Below are 23036 nucleotides of genomic sequence, written 5' to 3'. Positions count from 1 at the left end.
CTCTCATACTTTACCATTTCAAGAATTGAGGTACATATTTGTTATGTTTCCATTTCCTCTGTTTCTGCACTCTTGTTCTTCTTTGTTTCCTGAGAGCAGTTACAGGCATGCACCACCATGACCAACTGCTTTCTTACATTTCTAAAGGACCTGTGACTGTGCTGTATCTTGATTGTCTCAATCATAATATTGGTTAGGAATTGGAAAGGTTTTAAACTTCTGCTTTTTGATACAGAGTTCAAAGAGTTTTGGAGTTCCAGATATAGTTGCTATTCCTGAGGGAATTTTTTGTAAACAATTGTGTTCTTTATATATCACATTTTAACTGTCTTTTTATCCTAATGTTCTTTGGCCATAGTTTGAGGTAAGGTTTAAAATACAATGAAGGATCAAACACATGACTTGCATGTGTCAAAGCATCATCATTATTATAAATTAATCAAAAAGCCTCTCTTCCCCATAGTAGCGGTGATAAGAATTAATTTTTTTTTCAGAAATTACTACTTTTATATATTTCTTGCCTTGATTTTTATCTGTGGTTGGTTGTTTGTTGGTTTTCTATTTAATATGCTGTGTGGTTTGCTGAATTAAGATTAGAAACTGATATGGGATTTGGACTATAATTACACATCTTATTACAGAATAGAGATTGATGTTCTAGTGAGTTGAAGCAAGAAGAGAAAGATCTTACATTATGGTTAAGAATTATTAAAATAGCCGAGTGTGGTGGTGCACATCTTTTAATCCCAGTATTCAGAAGGCAGAGGCAGGTGGATCTCTTAAATTTGGGGCCAGCCTGGTGTACAGAGCAAGTTCTACACAACTAGAGCTGCACACAGAGCAAGCCTGTTTCAAAATCCTATCTCCCCCACCCCCTGCAAGAAAAATGAAAAAGAAATATTAAAATGGGAAAATATTGAAATATTTGAACTTTTCTTTTATATATTAGATACTGGTAGATACTGTCTGGGCCCTGTCTTACCTTACGGATGCTGGCAATGAACAGATACAGATGGTAATAGACTCCGGAATTGTTCCTCACTTGGTTCCGCTACTCAGCCACCAGGAAGTTAAAGTTCAGGTAGGTTTGTTTTGATTAAGTTGGGGTTTTCTTGCCATCCTTTAAGCAGGACATTCAAAGATTAACAGTTTTTTTAAAAATTAAAGCATATTATTTACCTAATGATGTAACGTGTCTTTGATGGGAAAAGGTGAGTTATTTTATCTTAGTTTCAAAGGTAGAGAGAACCGCCCTTCCCTGCCAGACAGGATACACTACTGTGAATTACTGATTTTTAATACCAAGAAGCATGGTTTAATATAGCACCTTGGGTGGCATCTAAAACCATTCCTGTTTGTGTTTTCCGCTTCTCCCTCCCACTCCTGTGAAAGCATCTATTTTTTCCTCATCTAGCAATTTGGTTAACATTGACTTACTGATACTTGTCTGATACTTACCTATTTGAACTGATATGCAGTTTAAGGATTTCCTGATTGTTTCTCTATGTTTTAATCCTCTTACATACTCTTTATTTTAGTGAGCCTCCATCTATAAAAAGCTTTTTAAAAAAATAGCTGAGGATATATTCAGTTGTAAGCACTTGCCTCACTTGTACAAAGTTCAGGCTCTTCTATAACATACATACACGCAAACACAACACACTTAGGCACACACACACACAGATAGTTAAATGCAGTAGTAAAGTAGAATTAGAAAGTCTTCTCTACCTTTTTAAGGTAAATAATGATTTTTAATCTTAGAACGATCTAAAGTCGACCAAGCAGTTATATAAGGAAAGCTGTTAGCCTAAGTTACTTCCTCTTGCCCTTTTCTGGACCTTAGAATCAACCTTGAAGCTTAAAGGGGGAAAAAAAGTTTTTCTTTCCCTTCCTTACCTCCTAGATATAAAACCATTATATTTCCTACAAACTTAAGATAGCTCTTAAAATGATACTAGTGTGTGGTTAACAATGAAGATACATTTACCTAAAATTTAAAAAGTGCCTGAGAGATGGCTCAATGGATAAAGTGCAAGCATGAGGACCAGTTCAGCACCTACGTAAAAGCTGATGTAGTAGTTCGTGCATGTAAGCCCAGCTTATGTAAGGAGGTAGAAAAGGCTCTGGTAGCTCAGTCAGCTCAGGCTCAGTGAGAGACCTTGCTTATGCATACATACATACATACATACATACATACATACATACATACATACATACATACATACATACGGAAAGCAACAGGGGCAAAAAAACCACATTGGTTTCAAGCTCATGTACATATGTATACAAACTAAATAAAAAGTTTTCTTTAAAATTAAAACATTTTTAAAAAACAAAGAGAAGAAAAGAAAGAGCTGGGCAGCTGGTAGTGGTGGCTCCTCCTTTAATCCCAGCACTTGGGAGGCAGAGGCAGGTGGATCTCTTGAGTTCAAGGCCAGCCTTGTCTCCAGAGTGAGTTCTAGTACAGCTGGGACTATACAGAGAAACCCTGCATCAAAAACCAAAAAAAGAAAGGAAGAAGGAAGGAAGGGAGGGAGCGAGCGAGCTAATTCAGAAAGATTTGACCAATACTTGTTATTTAAATGTATGATTTATTATAAATATCTTTGTTACATGTTTATTATTAAATTTGCATATTGTATATATGTGATGTATGTATGCACACATGCACGCATGAAGCAGGTATGCACCCAGAAGCCAGAAAAGGACATTGGATGTACTGTCAGTATCCCCACTGTACTAGGGATACAGGTGGACACAGGAACTTGACTGGCTCTTTAACAAGGTTTCTGAGGATTTGATTTATCAAGAACTCACCTGCTGAGCCAAACCCAAATTTACAACTAAGTTTGTTGTTTTTATTTTTGTTGGTTTTACTTTATGTTTATGTTACCTGGGGCCTGGTACCACAGTTCCATGATCCCAGCACTTTCAAAGTGGAGGTAGTAGGAAGATCACACAGCTAGGCTGAGCTACATCAAATTGTGTGTGCTCATACACACACACACACCCCAAAATCAAACGGTACTTCTTTAGTTTTAATACTGGCCTTATAATTACTGCTTTTAATATAGGGCTTAGAGCTTTCTTTTAGGCAGTCTTCAGAGAAAGTTAATGCTTTGTGTTTTATCAGTAACAGAAATTTTCTTAAGCTTCTCAACTTTCATGTCATGTAGACTTAATCTATATCCCTAAAGTTTAGACATAATTATAATTCATCTAGCATATTGTTTCATGTCTCTTGACTTCTTCACAAATTAAGACATTTAAAAATCTAGGGATGGGGAGATGGCTTGGCAACTAAGAATACTAACTGCTCTTCCAGACAACCCAGGTTTGATTCTGCATACCTTGTGGTAGCTCTCAATTATTTGTAGTTTCAGTTCAACAGGATCCAACACTTTCTTCTGGCTTCCTTGGGTCCAGGCATGCATGTGGTACACAGACCTACATAAAGACATAAAACCTAACACATTAAAAAAATAAACAAGCAAAGAACAAAAAATGTGGCTAAAAGATTTGCACAGTTTTCTAAGACATAAAAATGGTCAGTGAGCACCTGAAAAAAGATGCCCCAAAGCTGTAGTTATTAAGGAAATGTAGGTTGAATTGGAGAACCGTTCACATTGAAGATTGCTGCAGTTAAAAGCCAGCAGTGTGGACGAAGAAGGACCACATTGCTCATGGCAGCACTAGAGTAGACAGAGTACTATGTGGCATATTCAAGATTATGGATATGCACTTGTCCACTCAGAAACTTTAATACAAATGCCTGTAGCATCATTATTCATAATAGCCTCCAAATGGAAGCAAACTGGTTACTGATACCCAGCTGACTATTATTTAACAAAACAAAACAAAACCAAACAAACAAAAACAACGACAAAACCGGGTACTACCAAGTGCTGTGACTTATTTCTGTTTATATAGATATAAACAGGATATACAGATTAATAGACCTAGAGATGGTAGTTGCCAGGGACCTGGGATTGAGGTAGTAAGTACTAAATTGTCTACTCTTGAAGAATAAGTTTATGTATTTAAACAGCTGAATTACTTGTCTTATAAAAAGGAAAATTAGAGGATAGGAAAATTAACTGTCATGAAAATTACTTCTTGGTTTTTTTTTAATTAATTTATTCACTTTATATACCAATGATGGCCCCCTCCCTCCTTTCCCCCAGTTTCACCCTTATAAATCCCTCTCATTACCCCCTCCGAATCCCCCTTTGGGTACCACCCCACTCTGGGACATCCAGTCCCAGCAGGACTAGGCATATCCTCTCCCACTGAGGCCCAACCAGGCAGTACAGTTAGGGGAAGGAGATCCAGTGGCAGGGACAGAGTCTCTCTCTCTCTCCCCCACCTCCCTCCTCCCTCTTCTCTCTTCTCTCTTCTCTCTCTCTCTCTCTCTCTCTCTCTCTCTCTCTCTTCTCTCTCTCTCTCTCTCTAGTCAACTCCCTTTGCCAGGACAACGACCCACAATCCCACAATCCACCTGGCTCAGTTCCCGCCCTCACTGGTGTGACGTCATTTTCTGTATAAAATAGGAAGCCCCNCTCTCTCTCTCTCTCTCTCTCTCTCTCTCTCTCACACACACACACAAACACACACACACACACCAGAGTCAGACACATGTGTACACTCCAATTGTTTGGAGATTCATGTGAAGACCAAGCTGCATATCTGCTACAAATGTATAGGGGCCTAGATTCAGCCCCTGCATGCTCTTTTGTTTGATTCAGTCTCTGTGATCCCCCATTGGCCCAGGTTAGTTGGTTTTACAGGTCTTCTTGTAATGTTCTTAACCCCTTTGGTTTGCTCATTTCTATGATTGGCTGTGGGTCTCTGCATCTGTTTTCATCCACTGCTGGATGAAGCCTCTCAGAAGACATGTAGGTTCCTGTCTGCAAGCATAGCAGAATATCATGAATGGTGTCAGGAGTTGGCTCTCTCACATGGAATGGGTCTTAAGTTGGGGCAGTTATTGGTTGGCCCTTTCCTCAGTCTCTGCTCTATCTTTATCCCTGAATATTTAGTGTAGACAGGACACATTTGTGGTTGAAGGTTTTATGAATGGGTTGATATTCCGTCCCTCCACTGGGAGTCCTGCCTGGCTACAGGAGATGACTACTTGAGGCTCCACATCCCCACTGCTTAGAATCTCCCTCATAGTCTCCCTAAAGCCTCCCCTATCCTAGGTCTTTGACTCTTTTTCTCCCTACACCTGATCCTCTGTCACCATTCCTTCTCCCATCCAGTTGTCTCCCTCCACCCAATTTCTGATGATGACTATTTTGTTTCCCCTTCTGAGTGAGATTCATCAACCCTCCCTTGGGTGGTCCCCCTTATTAGTTTCTTTGGGTCTGTCGATTGTAGCATGGCTATCCTGTACATTATGCCTAATATCCAATTATTAGTGAGTGTATACCACACATGTCTTTCTGGGTCTGGGTTACCTCACTTGGGATGATACCTTCTAATTTCATCCATTTGCCTTTCAATTTCATGATGTTCTTGTTTTTAATAGCTGAATAGTCTTTCTTTATGGTAGTAATTATTATATAAAATTACCCTTTTATTGATGCCAAGTTGAAATAACTTAAGCCCCATACGGCCTGGAATTGTATATATTTCCTATGTCTGCTGTTTCTAGATCAGTACCTGAAATACAGTGCTCAGAAAGGATAGGTTAGTTGCAGTGAAAGAACTTTATGAGCGACTGAATCTGTCCCTGGTTGCCTGACACTGGTTGATAAGAATTCTTAATGTCAAACATCTCATTGCATCTCGTGTTTCAGACTGCTGCACTTCGAGCTGTGGGCAACATTGTCACTGGAACTGATGAGCAAACACAAGTAGTTTTAAACTGTGATGCTCTCTCACACTTCCCAGCACTCCTCACTCATCCCAAAGAGAAAATTAATAAAGTGAGTATTTTTAAAATATTAATAAAATGGTACTCTTTGTTCGTGGAATTAGGTTCCACAACATGGAATGTCTTAAATAGCATTGACTTTTTAGTATAAGATGTTATAGGCCTCAAGAGAAAATATGTTAGTCTTTATAATACGCTCATGGGATTCTGCATTCAAACCTAGAGCCTTTGACATACTAAGCACATGTTCTACCACTGAGCTATTCCATCACCAATAAACTGTAGTTTTGACTCTCTTGGAAATGATGAAATAGAGATATATGGGTGTTGAATGTTGCTATGAGTGGAAAATTTTAATACATGTAGTAATTTTCCTAGTTTAATGTTTCATTGATAGTTACTAGTGTGAGTGTGTGTGTGTGTGTATGTGTGTGTGTGGTGGCTATGAAAGGGGGCACTGAATGGTGATGCTGATATTGGAGTGCATCTGAGGCTGTTGTAGAAATAATATGGGTTGTTGATAACAACATTGCCGATGATTATAACCCAAAAACAGCTCACCTAAGTAGCCCAGCACCCTAAGCTCTCTAACAGGATCATTAAACATCCTGTGATCTGATCCAAAGAGTCTAATATATCCTAGTGTTCACTATATAATTAGTATATTGGTGAATTTAAATTTGGTAAATTCCAATAATGTTCTCCATAGGATGTGAAATATTTGTTGTTGTTGATTACTAACACAGGTTTTAGTAATGCTTGTGACCACTATCATGCTAGCAATAATATAGCATCTTCCTGGTGTTAAGGGCAGTTTTCAGTGATCATTAAAGTAGACCAATCAAGCAAGCCAACAACTGGGGCCACATTTAGCTCTTGAGAGAACTGATACAATGACTATTATAAATAAGGACACTAAAAGAATCCACTTGCATTTTTGATGTCTCCATTATCATGGCTAATTGAGATTTATCTACTTGGATAGAATTTTTATGTAGAGAGAGTAGAATAAAGCCCATTATTTGACAAAAGGATGTTAAATTTCATGTGCAGTAGTTGTAGGATTTATCGTTTATAACATCTTCCTTTCTATTTGGTCAGCCAAGCTTCTTGAGTCATCCTGCTTCCAAACACCATTGCCTGTACAATTCTTTACAATTCTTTAGATGGGTTAGCTCATGGTGACTTGAATTAGAAGCCAGTAGTGATTTGTCCAAAGAAAATAGGGAAAGATATTATGTAATGTATAAATTATATATTTAATACAGAAAATTAACCATGGAGGACTAGGCATAATAGCACATACCTTTAGTTTCAGCACATGGGAGACAGATAGGTGAATTTCTGGGAGTTGTAGGTCAGCCAGGGTTACAGTTGTTTTTTTTGTTTTTGTTTTTTTTTTTAAATACAGAAAGAGTGTAGTAGAATTAAACTTTCTAAGATTCTTATTACAGAACTCATTTAATAATAAAATATGTGACACTAGCTATTGAATACTTTTTCATAGTTTAGATAGGTGTTTTATTTTTTAATGGGAAATATTGAGAGCATCTTATTCCACAGGAAGCAGTGTGGTTCCTCTCCAACATCACTGCAGGAAATCAACAGCAGGTTCAGGCAGTAATTGATGCCAATCTTGTACCAATGATAATACACCTTTTGGATAAGGTAAGAAAATATGTATCGGAGTAAGGCAGTATTATGTGATAAATACTTTCTGTTTAACAAGACACTATACAGTGGCATGAAAACTACAGTCAGATGTGACTGGTACTAAAGTGTTTGAACACAACAGTAGTATATGGTACAAATGTTTCTATCTGAAAACTTGTCTCTTCCTTGTCATTACTCTAACAAGATAGCCATTACTTTGGAGTTAATTAAAAAGTTGTATCATTACCATTAACAAATGCTGTCATATTGTTCTAAGCATTGTGCAAATTTTACCACTTCTAATATGACAAGCTGAACCAGCAAGATACTCAGTGGGTAAAGGTGACTGCCAGTGAGCCTAGGGTTTTACCCTTGGACTCAGATGGAGCGAGGGAGGAGCCTCTTCTTCACAGAGTGGCGTCTAAGTCAGGGCTATCCCCATTTGTCAGATGAAACTGTTGCATGAGCATATCACTTGCCCAGAGTCCAGTGGCCAGAGGGCATGCTCCTTATATCATTCTTCCTTATGCTCATTAAGACCTGAAAATAAAAGACTATTTTGTTTTCAGATAGTCATTGGTTATTGCTTGGGAGTAGCAAAATGGTGACTTTCTTTTTAAAAAGAAAAAAAAATGGTGACTTTCTAATTCTGCCATTTTTTGTGTATTGGCCACAATTTTTTTATTTTTTTAAATTAAAATATACTTAACATTACTTCCTGTCCTATCCCCTACCTATGTCCTCTCCAATTCCTCCCATGCCCCCCTTAGCCATCACACTGATGATCTCTTGCTTTGATTGTTACATGTATGAATGCATAAATAGTTAAGTACAGCATGGTGAATCCATTTTTGTTGCTTGAGTATACAATTTCAGGATTGACTGTATTGGATAACTAATTATTAGGAAGGTTATCTCTAGTATAGGGTACTTTTCTGTAGTTCTTTATCAAAGGATAGGACACCGTGAGATGTCAATCTTTTACCATTAATATAACTTAATATTGATATTAGAATTGTATTCAGGCTGCCATGGCGATCAGCTATCATGGGTCTAGCTTCCCTGTTATTCCTAGGAGGCGCAATCTCACAACAGACTTTCTGGTCCTCTGGCTCTTACACTCTTACAGTCCTTCTCATCCCTCTTGCATGATGTTCCTTGATCCTTTAGTGGAAGAGTTAGGTTGTAGATGTATCTGTTGGAGCTAGACACTCCATGATCTATTGATCTCTGTGTTAAGGCCATTTGTGGTTTTCTGTTGTTCACCATATGCTGTGAAGAAAAGCTTCTTGGATGAGGTATGAGAGCTACTTTTATCTGTGTACATAGAGTAGGTTTTAGGATGTAAGTAGATTATACTGGTCTAGTAAAGTGGCAATAGTAGCATTTCTTCTAAGATCCATCACCTCACTATGAGTCCTGGGTAGCTGACCAGTTTCTAGTACCAATTAGATACTGCTAACATATGAGTGCCATTTATTGCACATATAGAGATCTAACCATGCTGGTCATTGTTGTGATTCATAGATAGCACATGGCTGGATGGGACTGTTGATTGCTTCTCTTCCTTTGGCAGCTTTCATGCTTTCTAGTAGTATAGAAGCGAAACTACAGGAAGGATGCCTTTATGTTAGGTCTAGCTTGAATAGTCTAGTCTTCTCTCCAGATGTGTGAAGTGTCATCAGAAATACTTACCTTTAACCACTGAGAGACAATCAAGGGCAAAAGCAATAGCCTATATTATTTGAGTAGTCTCTGAACCCCTCTGACCAAAAACTCAGATGAAGATTTCATGCAAGGTACTGGAGTTTTTCCTACATAATCTGTCAGCCCAAGTGCTATAACTTTAATTATGCTATATGTATATGTGTATATTTATCTAAAATGATATATAATACATATTAGTGTTGTATTTTTATCTAAAATTTCTAAATATCTAATTTAGATTTATATAAAATATATATTATAAATATTTAAAATATATAATGCATATGTGTAGTAATATATACTTTTATATATATATATAATATGTGCATTTAAGGAACATACATTAAAGAATAGCTTCTATGTCATGGTAACCTCGTCCCAGTACTTTAGAGGCAGACACAGTACAATATGAACTTTAAGGCTAGCCTGGACTAGCTATGGAGACCGTTTTTCCCCCCCAAGTTAGATAAATGGGTATATAGGAAAATGTTCCTGCATAATTCCCTCTCACCTCTCTTAAGGATTGTACCCATTTACACCATTATCTGCCTTAAAGAGCCTCAATCTAATCATTGTTATGCCTCGTTTCCATTTTAATTTAGTTTTCTTCTATTTATGTTCTTTTTAATAAAATATTCTTTCTAGGCTTCTAGTCTTGAATTTAATTGCCTGGGTTATTTCACTTTGTGGATTTTCTGTATTTTGTAGCTGTTGAGAATGTTAACTGGCTCTAATTTTTGTCTATTACTATGCTGTAGCCATATGTAAGAAGATGTGAATTATTACCATGTTTTAAATTAGTTTGCTGGGTAAAATCTTGATTACTAAATTTTATATGTTCTATTTTAAATGTTTTCAGTTTGTACCTTTTTTATGAAATTGCATTTGGCTTTTATTTACTCTGATATTGAACAGTAATATCAAGTCACACATACAGGAGAATTCACAGAAAGTAATTTTTATTTCTTCAGAATAGATTGGTTGTTGTTCAAGGTTTATCAATAAATAAAACTTATACATGTATATAACATATGTCCAGAGAAACTTGGAAATAAACAACTAAAAATCATTTTAGAAAGTTTCTTTTCAAATTTACCCTGTTGGGGCTGGTGAGATGGCTCAGTGGGTAAGAGCACCCGACTGTTCTTCCAAAGGTCCAGAGTTCAAATCCCAGCAACCACATGGTGGCTCATAGCCATCCGTAACAAGATCTGACGCCCTCTTCTGGTGTATCTGAAGACAGCTACAGTGTACTTACATTAAATAAATAAATAAATCTTTAAAAAAAAAAAAAAAAAAAATTTACCCTGTATCCTTGTTTTGTTTTGTTTTGAAGGGAGATTTTGGCACTCAGAAAGAAGCTGCTTGGGCCATAAGTAACTTAACAATCAGTGGGAGGAAAGACCAAGTAAGTTGAACTTTTAATTATTTCTCAAAACCAGCAAAAATAACAGTATAGGTTATTATACCTTTATACTTAAGTAAATCATTATTTAAAATAATAGAATATTATGTTTTGTGGATTGGTTTTGGTTTTAGGTTATATATGCTGTGTGTGTGTGTGTGTGTGTGTGTGTGTGTGTGTGTGTGTGTGTGTGTGTGTGTGTATGTGTGCACGGACACAGACACATGCTGAAGATAGACCCAAAGCCTATACTCTACATCTCAGCTATGCCTCGAAACTTTGTTGTTTTATTTTTTCTTTATATGCATAAAATTATCTCCTTAACTTCCTTTACTCATATTTCCTAGGAGACATGTTTTTCTAGAAGTTACAATGCTAGGTCTTGAACCTAGAGCTTTTTGTTTGCCAGGTGGAGCACTACCCACTAACTCAAATTCCTACCCTCCATGCAAGAATTTTCTGCCGGGCTTGGTGGCGCACGCCTTTAATCCCAGCACTTAGGAGGCAGAGGCAGGCAGATTTCTGAGTTCGAGGACAGCCAGGGCTATACAGAGAAACCCTGTCTCGAAAAACCAAAAAAAAAAGAATTTTCTAATCCAGAGTAAGATCAAGTGAGGGTTTTTTTTTTTTTTAAATAGTATTGAGAAATAACAGACTTTTAAAATTAATATAGCAGAAAGAAACTACTATGAGAGAGTCTCCTAACAAATGAACAACTACAAATAAGTTTACCCACACCAAAAAAAGGAGAAAGTAAACTCAAGTCTCAGAGCTGGAACTAGGAAGCAGGGTGGCGAGTGCAAGGAGCATAGATAGGTGTGAATGCAAGGAGACATCCCAAGGGGAGTGTAAGCTATACACACATGGGGCTCAGCACTGGGACGAGAGGTCTCCCATCTCGTCCATACAACAGGTAAGAAGGTGAATAAGGAGCCAGTTCGCAACTGATAATGCATTTTAAAAAAAAAAAAAAAAAAAAAAGCTGTTTAAATACAAACACAGAGGCTGGGGAGAGAGTTCTGTGGGCAAGGACACTTCTACACAAGCATGAGGACCTGATTTTAGACCCTCAGTGCCCATGAAGTAGGCCAAATATACCTGTCTGATACTTATGCACTGGGCATGGGGGGTGGGGAGCAGACTCTGGGACGGGACTGTATCTTTCAGCTCCAAATTTAATGAGGATTCTGTCCCAAGTTAATAAAGTGTAGAGTGACAAATTAGTGTACCTGATGTCTTCTTCTGTTGCGTTGCAAAATAGCCTCTCATCTTTCTTGAGAATGTTAAAACACCACAGAGCCAGCAGATAGTGTTACTTGAGCAATCATAATATTTAAAAAATGTCAGTCATCCTCTTGGTTGATTTAATAACTTCTTAAAAGGGAAAAGATCTTGGGTGTAAAAAAACAAACAAACTATATTGCTTAATGTAGTCTAACCTGGGAGAGATAAGTTCATGTTTTCATAGTTAGAGTTTAGAAGTTAACATTTTAATTAAAAAGGTTGGCAGTTGATCCTATTTTATCATTTTATGGTATCCTTATTTTTCAGGTGGCCTATCTTATCCAACAAAATGTTATTCCACCTTTTTGCAATTTGCTGACTGTAAAAGATGCACAAGTTGTGCAAGTAGTACTCGATGGACTGAGTAATATATTAAAAATGGCTGAAGATCAAGCAGAAACCATAGCCAATCTCATAGAAGAATGTGGTGGTAAGTTTATTATGAGGTGTTATATTCATTATGCATTTTTAATGTTCTTTTTGTAGCGACCTTTATGTTCTGATTAATATAGCTCCATATTTTTCTGTCTTAGATAATTAAATAAAAATAAAGTATACTATATTCTATGTGTACAGCCCTGTTTAGCCTTCTGTATATTTTTAAGTAACTGAATTGTTGCCATATAATAAAGCACCATGCTTAAGTTGTAGGAAGACAGTGGTGAACAAAACAGCCCCTCAAGGCATGTAGTTTAGTCTTAAAGAGAACTATGAACTGATTTAATGTGCTAATTACCCTAATAGAAATGTACAACAAAATGGGATACCTAATCCATCCTGGAAGAAGCAGGAAGTGACACCTGAGCTGGATTGTGAGAGATGAATAAGGATTAATAAAGTAAAAAGGGATGAAAGGTGTTCCAGGCAGAGATAACAACATGAGCAAAGTCTGAGGTGAGAATTAGCATTCAGCAAATTATAAATAATTCAATATTGCTGAATCACAGAATATGGGATGGCAACTGCCTTGAGTTGAAGCTTGAAAAGCAGCCAGTGATGAGAAGTTGGGAAATCAAGAGCTTTATTGAACATTCTATAGGGAAATAGTTACTAAATCTGGCTTTGGGCCAGAGCCACCTAGAATGTGAACAACACAATACTTCTTAACTTTTAAAAGTTAACATCTAGGCCAAAAAATTGCACCAGTTGTGGTTGTGGAATAAAATGTAAATGTCCACCTGAATAAGCCTAAAATTTGTCTGACTGAGGTTGGACCGTGAATGAAAGAGTAAGAGAACCTACAAAAACTTAAGTGAGAAGCCTAAGTCTGGAAAACGATTGCAATGAGAAATAGATACTAGGAAACTGGCATACAGCTCTGTAAGCACTGTAGAATGCTTATTAAAGTGTGTTTGAAGCCCCAGTATGTCTCTTCCCCACCCCTGAAAAAATGAAGAAAAAATAGAAACAGATGACTATTTTATTAGTACTATCTTACTAATGCAGTAAGAATATTAAAATTACTAACATGACAAATAGAACAAAAATAGTATAATAACCATCAAAGTAGAAAGAGGACATAGGGAATAGGTTGGAAAACTAATTAGTAAGAAAAAATTGATAAAAATTATTTTAATGAGTAAAATAATTTTATATATTAAAAAAGGTTTTGAGCATTACTTGCTTCACTGGTGGAAAGGAGTCTGTGTTTTATAAATTTCAATGGGTTCTCCCATAAAGAATAACAGGCTTTTGGTATATTTTATCTAAGTGGATATGTTCAAGTAGATGTCTGACCCATGGGGCCTTTGGAGACAGGAGACAGAAAGACCAGTTAGCAGATTCACAGTTTGTAGGCTACAGTAAGTGAAGCCAGTGATGTTGTAAACAGTAGGAAAACAATAGGATTCCAGAAGTGATTATGTGGGGTGTTCGAGATTATATTGAAGGGAAGGGAAGCAGGTTTTTGTTGATTTTTTTTTTTTTTTGAGAAAAAAATTGCAGATGAAAAGTGTAAATGAAGAAGGCAAATAATAATAACTGGTCAGATAGTTTTGAGTTTTGAAATCTGTGAACTGTTCTTATGGAATTATTCAGGTATTTGAATTTTGTTCTTATTAAATGGAACAGTAGAGAAGATAACAGATTTTAAGTAGTATATAAGGTCCTATGTAGTAACTAAAGTTTTTAATAAAAGAAACACCAAAAGAGAGTGAGTAGTGACAAGCTCCCAAGATAACTTCCTCTATCCAAAGAATGAGCAGAGGAAGGAAACTTCATGTGGAAAAGTAACTTCTCTTCATTTCAGTAGTCTTTAAATTATCACTCTGTAAAGCATGTTTGTAAACTTAGTGTGTATGTGCCTTTTAATGCACTGCCTATGACTTGATAGACATCCTGAGGTTCAATTCTCTTTCCCCTGAAAGACTATGGTTGGCTTGATTGTTACTAAATCGTTATGTTAATTGCGGTATCTTCAGTTTCTTTTCATAGATACTAAAGGGCTGGGCAGATGCTAGAGAGAGTATGTGCTGGTCTATTTTTAATAATCAAAATAATTTTACACTTTTTGTGAACATTGTTCTGTAATTTACTTAATAGATATCACATTATTAATTGGCACATTTACATGCTGTTGCTCAGATTGTCAGTCTCTTTAAGGTAAATGTCCTCTATCTATGTGCATGAAATCTCAGTTTAAGACTCATCAGTGGAATAGACCCCTAAAGACTATAACCCAGAAATTTTACAGTACAAAGATTGTATTATGTGTTTCAAGGTTACTGTAACTTCTAGCAGCACATTAATTATCATTGTTGACTTCATAAAATTTCTTGCAGGACTGGAGAAAATTGAACAACTTCAGAATCATGAAAATGAGGACATCTACAAATTGGCCTATGAGATCATTGACCAGTTCTTCTCTTCAGATGATGTACTTAATATGTTTATAGTTTTCTTAGTTTTATATGCTAAGCAAATCTGAATGAAAAAATATAGTAAACTAGGATGTATGTATAAAATTTTTTGCAATAGGATTCTGATAGGTACGTGACAATAATATTACTGTCTTTGAAAACAAATTTCAGTATTTTTAAATCCCATTAGGACATTAATTCAAGACCAAAACAATAAGAATTTTTGTTGCACTGGATAAGCTGGTTTCTTTCCAGTTCTCGTGCTTTTAAATTGGTAATAACATGTCTATAAACAAAATAGAAAGTAGTGATACCAAACATAATGGTATTCAACTATAATGCCCCCACTTCAGAGCTAATGCAGAAGAAAAACTAAGAAGTGAATTGAAGGCTGTTCTTAGCTGTGTAATAATTTCATGGCCAGCCTAGATTATGTGAGACTCTGTCTCAAAAAAGAAATCAAATGGCAAGCAAACAAAACCAGTAGTACTAGTATAACCTATGATAAGCCCTTAATCCATTTGTTCAAATGTAATTTTTATTGGTGGCTAAAAACAAGTAAGATGAAGAAACAAGATGAGCACAGTAAATCATGAAAATGAAATGTACTATACAATATGATGTGGAGTGTTACAAAGTTAGATTTATTCATAGTGCCACCAAATAACAATTATAATTAAAGGATTGTTTATTTGGTTGGGGTTTGTTAGAAAATGTTTTGCTGTGTATGCCTGGCTGTCCTTTGAACTTTGAGCAGTCTTCCTAACCTTCCAAGTGCTCATTCTAAGTATAAAGCCCATACCCTACACCCTGTATGAATTATGTTTCCAACTTTTCAAGATAAAAGTTTCAGGGCTAGACAAATGGATCAGGGACAGGATGTTAAGAGGTCTGGCTCCTCTTCCAGAGAACCCAGGATCATTCAATTTCCAACTCCCACTTAGTGGCTCACAACCATCTGTAGCTCTAATTCCAAGGAATCCAAGGCTGCCCACTTGCTTCCATGAGTACCAGCTACCCCTGTGGTTCACGGACATACATGCAGGCAAAATACCCATGGACATAACCAAAATTGTTAAGAACAACTCTAGTTTCATAACACATTTCCATATTACCAAAAAGAATAAAGTATTAGAAAAAGAAAATCATAGGTCGTTAGGAATGCCCTCACTACGACTAAATGGGGCTCATAGGGTAAAGGCTGATGATCTGAATTCAGTACCTAGAACCATCCTATGTGGTGGTGAGCACCCCAGCTCCCCCAAGTTGTTGTCTGACCTCCATGTATGTACCATGTGGCATTTACCCCCACACAATAAATATATACATACATATATGCATATATGCAAATATAAAGAAACAGGCTGGAGATTTCACTCAGCAGTTAGAGCAATTACTGCTCTTACAGAAGCAGAGCACCAACTCCCCCAAGTTGTCCTCTGACCTCCACATGTGTACCATGTGGCATATGCTCCCATGTGATGGGTGGATGGGTGGATGGATGGATGGATGGATGATGGATGGAAGCAAATATCGAAGACCAGCCTGCAGAGTTCAGTTAGCAATTAAGGGCAAATGTTGCTCTTGTGGTATACCCACTGGTTTCTAACACCCATATGATAAATCTAAACAGAAAAAGAAATGTTCACACTAAATCTTATTTAAATATGCAATTAAATATATCCAGACAAAGCTTACTCTTAAGGAAATAAATAAATAAATAAATAAATAAATAAAGACAGACAGACAGACAGAGCGTACTCTTAAGGAAAGAGTATCTTAATCCTGTCACTTTTATTTGTTTGTTTGTTTTTGTTTTTCAAGACTGGGTTTCTTTATGTAACAATTCTTGCTGTCCTGGAACTTGTGCTTGTAGACCAGGCTGGCCTCGAATTCACAGAGATCCACTTGTCTCTGTCTCCCAAGTGTTGGGATTAAAGGAATGTGCCACCACCAGCACCCAAGTATTCAGTTTGGAAGTTGGAAGTTGTAGTTGGGGATAACAAAGTTATACAGTTCTAAAAGTACGAATACAGAACATTTATTTTTGCTAACACATGTTTGTTTGAAGGTTTGGGTTATGCTTTTTGAGACAGGCTCTTTTATTGTGTGGCCCTGGATGTCCTGGAACTCACCATGTAGATGAAACTCAGTAGGAAATGAATGATAGTCCTTCTGCTTTCCCTCCCCAAGTGCGGAGGTCAGTGTATGTGCCACCATGCCTTCCAAACATAAGAGAGTATACTGTCTTATACTTTCCTAAATATAAGTGGAATTACAGTGAGTGCCAGTATTTACCCTCTCCATTTAGAATCTGGGGCCATTTCCAATTTTCTATTTCAATAAGGTTTCCATCATATATTCTTATTTCTTCACATCCCTTAAGGAAAGGAGTTTACAGAGTGTTTCAGCTTGCTAAAGGATGGTAGTACATTCAGAGCAGACATTCATCACTTAGATGTGGTCTGTCTTTTTAGAGGGTAATGGAAATATTACTGTGATTCAATTTTTATATACTTTAAAGCTAATCAATTCATTGTTTTTTTTTTTTCCTCTTTTCCTTCAGATTGATGAAGATCCTAGCCTTGTTCCAGAGTCAGTTCAAGGTGGAACATTTGGTTTCAATTCATCAGCCAATGTACCAACAGAGGGGTTCCAGTTTTAGGAAGATGTTATGGAGGTTAGGTACAATGCAGCACCGAGAAACATATATATATATATACACATATATATAAAAAGGGTTGATCCATCAAGCTTGGCTCATGGGATCTGCTGCTGCATTAAATCGGGAGAGAAAATGTGAAGATTTCATTTGGAACCACGGAAAATGCCCAAATGAGGTCAAGGTGGCGAGTGGGTGCGAGTGAGAATGAGTGGCAATGTAAGGAAAACTTGACACGAATGCTTATTTAGGTTGAGAGGAAAGGGCTACAGGTCACAGGTCTTCGGTGCCTGAGACGGAGCATTGACTTACTCTATCAATTGAGAAGTAAAATGCCATCATCATCAAGCCTTGTAAGCATAAAAGCGATGCCCATATAAGTCAAGGAAAATGAGCCCAGGCCTCGCTGTGAAGCAGTGTGTGAATGAACAGTGTTGAATGAATGTCTGGCTCCGTGGTAGAGAGCCAGGTTCATCTTTCAAATCTAGGGCTCTTCGCGCATGAAGCAGACTCCTAGTCCTGGGGTGACTGTGTAACGAGAGTATGGTTGTGGTGCTGTATGTGGACGCATGCAAGCTTGATTTGCCTTCTGGGGGCTGATAACAAACCTAGTAGATCATCAAAGTGAGATCGATCACAAGTGTTAATGTACACTGGACATGAAAACCAAGACCGGTTTAGCAGCAGACATTGGTTTACTCTGCAGCCTGTGTTTTCTATTCTCCCTCTCCCTTATCCCCCACCCCCACCCCCACCCCCACCCCACTCCTTTTTTTATTTAGTTTTATTTACTTTACCTAGTATGGCTTTTTTAGTTGCTTCTCAAGTCAGAAAACTTCAGGAAGGTTTCCCTGTGCATTTGCACCAGATGAGTGTTTGATGCTATGAAAAGCTTTCCATATCATCAAAACTAATTTGTGTAGATTTTTGCATGAAAAAAATCATAAATTTCCCTCACAATAGACTGTGTTGCAGTACACAAGTTGCCATAATAGTATAAAATGTGCTTTAAAAGCCATTCTTTTCATTTTCAGAGATAACATAAAGATCTTTGCATGAAGTAAATCTACAGCATAGTTCATTTTTAGATTTTGTTGAGTCCTGTAAAGAAGAAAAGTTTCAGTTGTGATAGAATACCGTGCTGTGTTTAAATGTTAACTTGTTTTCAAACTTTGTTTTCTATGAAAATGATATGGAAACTTCTAAAATGGAATTTGGTGCATATGTACTGCTGAATAAAGACCGATGAAGAGGTTTGAGTAGATGTACAAATCAAGTAATGGTTTGAACACCTTTAATAATATGCCTAATCTGTTTAATTGTTTTAGAATCTTTTTATCTTAGATGTAGGCAGCCATGAACAATCTATTTTGAGCCACTTTAGGGAGAAAAACTTTGTATTTTTAAAACTTGCATAAAAATTATGCAAGTGGTTTTTATAAATTGGAATAATACCTCAGTTTTGAGGTTATGCACACTAAATTAAATATGTCATAAATTAATTTGTACAAAAAGAACTCTTTATAAGGTGGCTCATTGTAGGAAATCCTGTGCCTTCCCCTTTGAGCACAAGTGTTGCATGAACAACAGTTTGCTATAAGAAACATACCAGGTTAGCCACCATTAGCATCTATATCTACTTTGTGTTTAAAAATCAACTGGTAATTCTGAAACACTGTAGAATGGATAAAAATTATTTTGTGATCATAACTCTTTGTTGAACTAGAGTATTTTTGCAGCATTCCTTGTCATCAAAAACATGGTTAAACTTTAAAACTAGAAGCAGCAGAAAACTAGCTTGTAAAATTTATTCAAGTAGAGTACAGGCTAGGCTGTCTTGGGGAAATAAACATTAAAACTTAAAAGCAATGTTTTACATGGGGCGTGTGTGTGATGTGTGGATTTCTTTTTCTATTTAATGTTTTTAAGAGTATGCCTCAATGGCTCCTTTTAGCTTCTTATCTGTCTTAAGCCTTTTTCCTAGAACCATCATAAGACATGTCATAAGCTTTGTAATTTCATTCTGGGGGTATTAGTATTTCAGTTCACAGAACTTGTTCAGTTGACACCATCTACAAATGCAGTGTCTCCCTGTTGACACTAACCAAGGCTTTGACCTTCCTTCACTTTCTCGAGGCAAGAGGATTAAGAGACAGCTTGAGTTATATTTTAAATATTGACATAGCCAGCATGTGGCTCCAAATGATAGAGTGAGTACAAGGTCTTTTTTGTTTTTTCCAAGAAAGCTTGAATTCTGATTTTTTTTTTTTTTTAAGTAAACAGTAATCAGTGCACTTGTGATAGGCCAGCTATACAGAATAGCTATCCATATATAAAACTGAGCATGTAATTCTAGCTCTTCTAGGCAGGAGAATTACCAAGTTCAAATCCAGCCTGGGCTTTATTGTCATAAGACCCTGCTTCAGAAATTAATGTGTAGGAACAATATTCCTGTCTCTAAGGGCTACCTGAAGGTCTAATTATTTGTCTAAATAAGGTCTAACTATGATCTCTATAGGACATTTGTTTTTTTTTTTCTAGAATTCTAAGGTGTGCTTTTGTATATCTGAAATTTGTCCTGCATAAACAACTTTTTAACGATTCTCCAGTGATCTAGGAAATTGATTTAATTTGAACAGAAATCATTATTATATCTGATAAGAGGGAAATAGAATAGTAATTCTAATAAGCTAAATGTTCTTAATTTTCATGATCTTAAACTGCCATTTTTGACATCAAGCCCCTTTCAAGTACTAAAAAAATGAGACTATTATGTTAAGAAGTATGAAGCCGGGCAGTGATGGTGCACGCCTTTAATCCCAGCACTTGGGAGGCAGAGGCAGGCGGATTTCTGAGTTCGAGGCCAGCCTGGTCTACAGAGTGAGCTCCAGGACAGCCAGGGCTACACAGAGAAACCCTGTCTCGAAAAACCAAAAAAAAAAAAAAAGAAGAAGAAGAAGAAGAAGAAGTATGAGTAGTATGTGTTTATTTTATAATTTGAAAGGCATCAGTAATGTGTGTAATGGTGAACCTGATATTTTCTGTATTGCGTTGGGCCAAACCTATAGCATCGAAGCTACACACCATTAAGATGCACCAGAAGGGTTTAGTTAGGGTTACCTTGACTGTACCTCATAGGGTACTTCTTGCTTTTTTTCTTTAAGGTCTGAAATGGCTGGGTTTGTTGTAATATCAGTATAATTTATGGAACCCTCTTCCAATTCTTTGTTGTTTCAGATTCAACAAAAGTTAGAAATATGTTTTTGTCTTTTAAGTCTATAACTAATTACCTCAAGCTTGTTGCCCTAGAACATGACATATGTTTGTTTCAGTTTCTGTCGGTCAGAAATCTAGTTAAAGTTTGGTTAGAGTTTGGTTCTCAGGGCCTTACAAGTCTGAATTTCATCTGAAGTGAGGGCTCTTGCTCTGTGCGCTCATGTGACACAATCCATTTCCTTGTAGCAATAGAGCTCCTGGCTGCTTGCTTCTTTAAGACTAGCAGGAGCCTCTCTGATCTCAGGGGAAGCCTGTGCCCTCTTTTGAAGGGCTGGCTTGGTAAGGTCAGGTCACTTGTCCCCCAGGGTAATTTTTCTCTTTTGATTAAAGCCCAAACTTTCATTACACTTGCAAAATCCCTACACATTTGATGCATTCTGGTCCATGACAAGAGATATTGTTAATTAGATTAATAGATTCTGCCCTGTAGCCAGAAGGTATTGTACAGGGTTTGTCTACCAGGTTGTGTTGGGGGCTGTTGTACAGTCTACATATTACTACAAAGTATCACAGTTGGGACAATTTAAAAGTGATTACCCCCGTGCAGTATAAGCTACATTTTTTTGTTAAGATTACCTGTGAGAACCCATCAAAAATTCTGGTTCACCTTACCTCCAAAGTACATATTCATGCAGTTTCCACGTAGTGTTGGGATTTCTAGGAGTTTCTAAGCTACACAATGAAGTGATTTATTTTAACCTCTTAAAAGAGTTATGAAAGGAGGATCTATCCAAAGTCACATATTGTAAAGAATCAGGTTAAGGCCTCAGTTTTTACTTCCACTGTTAGGCAGTGTTTCAAGTTACTATTTAAATTTGTAAACCAATGCACAATAAACATTCAGTCAAACCTTTTTAATGTTTAAATTTTATTTTTAAATTATTGCCAACTATGTTAGAGGCCTAGATATTTGAGTGTCCTTACACCTTTTTTTATGTAGTTACTTATTGGCAAGATTTATTACATATTACATAATATAAAGAAATACAGATGACTCTTCAATATTATCCAAATACCTTAAAAGCAAATCTGTGCTTACAATTCAGCCTTCAAATGCTTTAATTGTCAACTTGTTAAATAGCCACAAAACACATTATTAAAGATTTATTTATTTATTATATGTAAGTACACTGTAGCTGTCTTCAGACACTCCAGAAGAGGGAGTCAGATCTTGTTACGGATGGTTGTGAGCCACCATGTGGTTGCTGGGATTTGAACTCAGGACCTTCAGAAGAACAGTTGAGTGCTCTTACCCACTGAGCCATCTCACCAGTCCCCACAAAACACATTATTAAAACCTGTTCTTTTTAGGGCTGGGGATACAGTTCAGTTGTATGGCCCCTGTCTAGCATGTAAGAAGCCTAGCACTGCAAATATATGTATGAGAGAAGAGGGTGTGTGTATGTGTACATGTATATGAATATCCATATGTGTGGTTTATTTAAAATACACAGATAAATGTTGCTGCATAGGTGTCCTAATTAAATCACAGCTCACATTGATGGCCATAGTAGAACCTTTTTAATAAAGGTTACACTCACTACGTACGTTGCTGAGACAGACCTCTGTCTCCTTTTCTGCTCATACCATCTTCATGCCTCAGCCTCCGCATGCCACTGGATTTTCCTATGTAGTGCACATTAACTCTTAATTAATGATGCTGTAGGGATGGTGAGGTGGCTCAGTGGGAAAGAGCACTGACTGCTCTTCCAAAGGTCCTGAGTTCAAATCCTAGCAACCACATGATGGCTCACAACCATCTATAATGAGATTTGATGCCCTCTCCTGGTGCATCTAAAGACAGCTACAGTGTACTTACCTATAATAGTAAATAAAATGTTTAAAAGGATGCTGTAAATAAAGCCCAGCACTGTGATCAGAAGTAGTTGGCTACTGGACTTGTTTTATTATTAAATGCTGCATTAGTCATATAAGAAAAAAAAGAATTAACATGCCCCCCAAGTCCCAGAAATTAACCTAGCAATTCCATTAACTTGAATAGTCCTAAAAATAGCAGGCCCTTTAAATAATAAAAGGTTTGCTGTGGATGTCTGTGTCGAGCTCTTCTTTGTCTGACTTTAATAGCTTCTGCTTTGTGAGACCAGCTGAGTATACAGGAAAGTGCCTCCCACCAGGGCCACAGCAGTCCCTTGTGGTTCCTGCTTCTGCCGTTTTTTTGCCTTTTCTCCACAGATTTTATCTCCTCTGTATCCCAAAGTATATTACCTTCTCCAGGTTATTTAGTTTTCCCAAACTATCAGCTCTAGTTGTAATGTTTGTAAAGATATTTGGGAACTCATAAGATGGCTCACA

At 36.9% G+C, this 23036-nt stretch overlaps 1 protein-coding gene and 1 non-coding gene across 2 annotated transcripts in view; both read left to right on the top strand.

Moving 5' to 3' along the window:
* The window catches only part of Kpna4 (karyopherin subunit alpha 4), a 52973-nt gene extending 33643 nt beyond the window's left edge, over positions 1-19330 (top strand). The window contains exons 11-17 of the mRNA XM_021195820.1: positions 950-1081; positions 5802-5930; positions 7442-7546; positions 10575-10646; positions 12195-12357; positions 14708-14802; positions 17352-19330. Coding sequence (XP_021051479.1) covers positions 950-1081; positions 5802-5930; positions 7442-7546; positions 10575-10646; positions 12195-12357; positions 14708-14802; positions 17352-17450 — 795 coding nt within the window. The 3' untranslated portion in view covers positions 17451-19330. The remainder of the gene's footprint in view (positions 1-949; positions 1082-5801; positions 5931-7441; positions 7547-10574; positions 10647-12194; positions 12358-14707; positions 14803-17351) is intronic.
* LOC115063976 lies at positions 6176-6502 on the top strand. Its single transcript, XR_003843818.1, has one exon.
* Positions 19331-23036: the final 3706 nt, after the last annotated feature.

The sequence above is a fragment of the Mus pahari genome, chromosome 4 (genome assembly GCF_900095145.1).
Source record: "Mus pahari chromosome 4, PAHARI_EIJ_v1.1, whole genome shotgun sequence".
NCBI classification, from domain to species: Eukaryota; Metazoa; Chordata; class Mammalia; order Rodentia; family Muridae; genus Mus; species Mus pahari.
The sequence above is the reverse complement of the archived record's forward strand: the minus strand, read 5'-3'. Positions and strand labels throughout refer to the sequence as shown.